This window comes from Monopterus albus, unplaced genomic scaffold (assembly GCF_001952655.1).
Source record: "Monopterus albus unplaced genomic scaffold, M_albus_1.0 scaffold2.1, whole genome shotgun sequence".
Lineage (NCBI taxonomy): Eukaryota > Metazoa > Chordata > Actinopteri > Synbranchiformes > Synbranchidae > Monopterus > Monopterus albus.
The window spans coordinates 6,587,828-6,593,508 of NW_018127882.1; the positions used below are offsets into that span (position 1 = coordinate 6,587,828).

Below are 5,681 nucleotides of genomic sequence, written 5' to 3' on the forward strand. Positions count from 1 at the left end.
GTTTAAACACAAATATAAAGGTATGCGTCAATCAAGATATGGGCAAGAACAGGCTTAACGATTAATCAGGTGTAACATTGTGAGTGTGGTGTATAATTCTACTTGTGTGATGTAGAAGATAATTATCAAAGTATGTAATTATGTAAGAATGTTAACTATCTGTAATAATTTTTTTTAGTATATCACTAGCGCGGTGTAGAACAAAATTATCTATGTAGTAATACTGCTTGCAAACCAATGATGATAAGATGATGTTAGGGGGTAGGACTAGATAAGTCTAACTTCTTCCTACTCCGTTCAAGCATGTACTAGGTATAAGCAAATTGAAAATATTTTTGTGGATATGTCTGGAATTACGTGTGATTACATACTGACTGTTGTTACATGTTTGAAAGGATAAATAAATCAAATCAAATCAAATCAAAATGTTGCAGTTGAGTGTATATTACAGAGAGTAATATTAAAACATATTTTCAAATCTTGTTTCTCCTTTACAAGTCCTTCTTTGGAGGACATCTCCAGCTCCCGGTGCGTCCGCAGAGCCAAAACCATTAAAAAACACTGCTCCCATCCAGGTTACAAACCTCCTGCCCTCTGGAAGGAGATGCAGGGGTTTAAGGGCAAATCAAAATCTTGCACTGCAGTCTTAGTGTAGTATCGTTTCTACTGTGAAATATTTCATTTGTTTATTACGTTTTTATATTATTTACTCACATTTTACATCATTTGTTGACATCTTATGATGTATATTTTCTTGTGACACTTGGTCAGATGTAGCACTCCTAATTTTGTTGTATATTTTTGTACAATTACAATAAAGGTTTTATCTTATGTAACTTATGACTATATAACCTTTGATTATTATTTGCATAACTGCAGTGTGTAATCATAGCGTGCTGGGGAGCATGGGAGTTACCCTTGAGAACAGAAACTGTGACTTTGTGTGTTATTCTTGTGCTCATGTTCTGTTATGAGACACAATGACTGGGGGTTCTGGTGAGACTTATGGGCTTCAGACATCATATAAATAGTTGTGTTTGCTGATATTAAAAGGTGCAGCTGTGGGGTTGACAGAAATGGTCACAAAAACCTCCTTCTTCATCAGCCTTATACTGCAGAACAAAGGTATCACTGTGCTAAATGTATACAGCGGGGTCACTGGCAGCTTTCATTTGGTCTGTCACATAATATTAATGGAAACTCAGTACAAAGATATGCATCCATTGTTCAAAATATGAACAAAGTCCATCACCTTTGTGAGCAAAATGTCACAGTGAACAGTTGTTTTAATCTGAAATGGTTCAATATATTAACACATATAACACATGAATGGTAGGAATCCAGTGGTACAACTTAGAGAACTTAGTTTGACAAAGTTGGGGTGGTTATTTATGTTTATAGCTACTTATATGTATTTTTGTTGTGGCTTGTTGTTGCGATTTGTGGTTTCTATTTGAGATTACCTGTTTTTATAGGTCTGTTCATGTTCAAATTAATAAAATACCATAGGGAAGAATACTGTATCTACTGTGTGAGTTGTTTGTTACATGATTTCTGCTTTAATTTTTTAAGAGTACCAGAATTGACTAAACTTAAAATCGTTTCAAAGAAAAACTTCAAAACGTGAATCCTTCACATTGTAACTGAATGTCTTTTCAATATAAACAAAAGGCACTGGTCTGTATTATAGATTCAAAGTTAAGTTTTAGAGATATTCTCAGGCTAAACAAGCCAGCAAGACACTATATCAGAACAAAGCAGTGGGACTGTAATGTCCATCAGGAACTGATTATTATCTTGCCTCATGTTGCTTATTTTACACTGTATTGTAATGTAGTGATGATCTACCAGCAGCTACATCAGAGATGTCCTCCTCAACCTTCTTGCATACAGTTCAACCGTTCCCTCTAGAACACCTTTTCCCCCTAGAAAACATGTTACATGTAGAAAGCCCCTGTGCCCTCAAGATACTCTTAGTGTGTGTATGTGGAGCCTGGCATGACTTCTGCTATCTGATTTGTCAGAGGTCCTATGGTTGGACCTCGTTTAGTATTTTAGAGACAACCTGTTTACACATTCTTGTATTAAAGTGAGGATGAAATAAAAAGCAGAAAATGTCAAAGGCATTAATATAAAAGACAGACACAAATAATGACAAAGTAGTGTAAAAACGTTTTTTTTTAGTCAGTCATTTACACACGAAATAAGTAAACAGAATGATTCACTGACTAATTAAACTGTTTATTTCTTAAATAAATTTAGTTTTACATGGATTTCATAAATGCATAATTTAAAGGTAAATCATACATATATATAAAGTTGTGTAAATACATACTTATACACAATTACAATAAACTTTATCGTTAAAAGGTAATTACAATTTTGCCTTATCCGAATATGACTATTAGAACACGGTAAACGGAATACCTGTCTGTGATCTGTCCTGACTTTCTCTGAAATGCTTGTACTGTCTTGTTTTTTGGGTATTCTCGATTTGTTTTATAAGACGCGCCGCACGGAGCGGCAGCGAGTTCCAGTACCTCTGTCCTCTTTTGTGTTTTCTTCTTTTCGTGCTTTCTGAATTTGTCTATCAAGATGCTGCTGGAACACTGGAATTTCCCCACTGTGGGATCAATAAAGTTCTACCCCCCTACTAGCGCAGACGCTGTGAAACAAATTAATAATTCTAGTCACCACCACTAGATGTCGTCAGTGATGACAGTTGTCAGCTGGTGCCCTTTTCTTCTTCTTCTTTATTGCAACGAAGAAGAAGTCCCAACTTCCGGCATTGGAGAGCCCTTTCGATGTAATTTTGTGCTGAAATTAACAGAGAAAATATCAAAAAGCAGTCATAGTTGTTCACGTCAAAGCTCCAAAGTTTAACGGTGGATTTGATGAAACGCTGTGATGTTAAAAGATCAAGCAATGTCTGTGGTGTTTGACGGGAGTCCGCTGAAAGCGATGCCGAGCTCTCACAGTCACAGCCCGCAGACTGCCCTGAGGTGAGTGGTGCTGGAGAGGAAGCGGCGGAACTGACAGAACAAATACATATAGACCGTAATGTCAGTTTAGTACATGTGTTTTCTTTAGTATTTAAGATAACTGTGCAAATAATAGTGGGTAGGACGTTTCTTCCTGTTCTATATGAAAGTTATTGGATTAACAATAGACGTCAGTGTTGCATTGAGTAGTTTGTAGTTTATCAATTACATGTAGTCAGATAAAGGATAAAGAAACCAATATGCCCATTGTTTGATCCCAAAATGTTGTTTTAAAGTGATTATTTCTTCTGTCTTATGTGATATTGAGCTGCCAATGTCAGTTAATTGATTAGGTGATTACCTTAAAATCAACATCTACTTTGGTAATTGATTAATTTGGTTTTTGGTTCCATCTTCTCAAATGTGATAATTTGTATTTCTCTGTCTTATGTGATAGGAAACTAAATACTAAAATGTGTTTAAACATCCACTTGGACGCTAGAAGATTGTGATTGGCAGTGTTAACTATTTTGTGATTGGTTTATCAAAAAGAATAAGAAAATGGAGAAAAGCCAAATGTTTTTAGTTTAGTCGATTAATGAATCATGAATTCTAATGTACAAGATGTTTCCAGATCCCAAAGTGAGGTCCTTAAACTGCTTTCTTCATCTGACTTGAAACCCAGAACACAAATGTATGTAGTTTACAAAGATACAAAACTGAAAAAAGCAGCTAATTTTGATATTTGACAAGCCAAACATAGCATGTTTTATCATTTTTGCCTGATAAATTATTTAAGCTTTTTATCAGTTATCGAATGATTAGTTAAAATTTTCTTTTGATAGATTGATTAATCCATTCTTTTTTTGCATTAATACATTTCCCACCCTTGTGCAGTGCTCAGGAACTGTCCCAGGAGATCAAGTCCTTCATCAGTGGTGTTGACACCGTTCAGGGTCGTAAGCTCAGTGTCCGGGAACACGCGCGCTGTGCTGTGCGGCTGCTGCGCTCAGTCCCTGCCTGTCGGGGGGCTGTGCTGGAGCATCTCAGAAGTGTGTATGATGAACATGTCTCCACCTTCCTGCACAACCTGGAGATAGAGGGGGATGCCAACTCCGGGGTCAGCTCCAACCTGGAGGACATCATACAGGTGTGATGATATACATACACACAAGTGATAAAAATATGAAAGTTAATAAAGGTTTAAACACTACAGGTCATTTTATTAAGTCCTCTTGGATTAGTATTTTGTAGAGTCAATTAATTGATTACTTGATCAACAGAAAATTTATCAGCAACTGTTTTACAATCACCAATCAGGCAAAAATGGCAAATATTGGGTTTTGATTGTTGGTCATACAAAACAAGCCATTTGAAGATGTCCCATGGGCTTTAGGAAACTGAACAGGTATTTGATGAAGAACTTAATCAAAAAAATTCCACAGAAGATGGTAAATATTTATGTTTGTTTGTCTGTAGGAGGTTCATGGCGTGCTGTCAGAGTTTATCCATCTCAACCCCCGGGCCTGGGCTCCTCTGGTATCCGCCTGGGCCGTTGACTTGTTGGGCCAGTTGAGTAGCAAGCATGCTGGGCGTAGGGTGGCCCCTCACTCCTCCAGCCTCAATGAGCTGCTCCAGCTTTGGATGTCTTGTGCTGCCACTCGGTCCCTCATGGAGACCTACTCGCAGTGTTTGGCTGCCATGCTGGCCTGGTGCCCTGACGCCTGTGTGGACGCGCTGTTGGACACCTCAGTTCAGCACTCCCCGCATTTTGACTGGGTAGTGGCTCACATCGGCTCTGCCTTTCCTGGAACTATCATCAGCCGAGTGCTGGCATGTGGCCTCAAGGACTTCTGCTCTCATGGTGTCAAGGACCAAGGGCTAATGGTGATGGGAGTTGATAAAGGCAGCAGAGTGCCCAAGATTGGCTCTGTGGTGGGAATCCTTGGACACCTTGCGGCACACCACTCTGATAGCATCAGAAAGGAGTTACTGAGGATGTTCCAGGAAAGCCTGACTCCATCGAGCCCACTATCTCCCACTTCGTCATCAACATCTTGGGAGAGTTCACCTCAACTCCGTCGTGCTGCAGTACCATTTCTTCTGCAGCTGGCTGCGATGTCCCCAAACCTATTTGGTGCTATGTCTGCAGAGCTGGTAGAGCTGTTACGTCCCCCTGTCCTGCTCCAGCTGCAGACCTTGCTGCAGGGCCTCCCTAGAGAGGAACTGGATAACATGCTGGGGCTGGCAGTTCACCTTATTAGCCAGAGTCCATCAGGAGGGGCCCGGGTCCTTCGTTTCCTTGCAGACACTGCAACCCCAGCCTCAGTCATCATCTCTGGCCCTACACCTTCACCTCATGAAGGTGTCAGGGAAGGCTGTGACCGCCTCCTTCAGATGCTTCTTCTACATCTCCACAAACTAGTCTTCAACCGCTCAGATGGCATTGATGGAAATCCCCATCAGTCTTCTTTCTCTCAGCCCCAGAGGGTTATCCCCTTCTTGGAGGAGCTGCAGTCTCATGTAGGTGAGCTTTGTGCTGAGACATTACGACTGGAGAGGAAGCGTCACCTCTGGTTGCACCAGCTATTGTGTCTGCTCTCAGTGTATGGGGGTCCTAGTGTGGCCACAGAGGCCCTGTGCCAGCTACTCACTCAGGCCCACAACCCAGAGGAGCTGGCTCTGGCCTGGCAACTCCAC

General features: G+C 40.3%; 1 protein-coding gene across 1 annotated transcript in view; it reads left to right on the plus strand.

The window, feature by feature from the left end:
• The first annotated feature begins 2,742 nt into the window (after positions 1-2,742).
• ints5 (integrator complex subunit 5) overlaps positions 2,743-5,681 on the plus strand; it is a 5,261-nt gene continuing 2,322 nt past the window's right edge. The window contains exons 1-3 of the mRNA XM_020591508.1: positions 2,743-3,002; positions 3,879-4,131; positions 4,461-5,675. Of these exons, the coding sequence (XP_020447164.1) occupies positions 2,908-3,002; positions 3,879-4,131; positions 4,461-5,675 (1,563 nt within the window). The 5' untranslated portion in view covers positions 2,743-2,907. The remainder of the gene's footprint in view (positions 3,003-3,878; positions 4,132-4,460; positions 5,676-5,681) is intronic.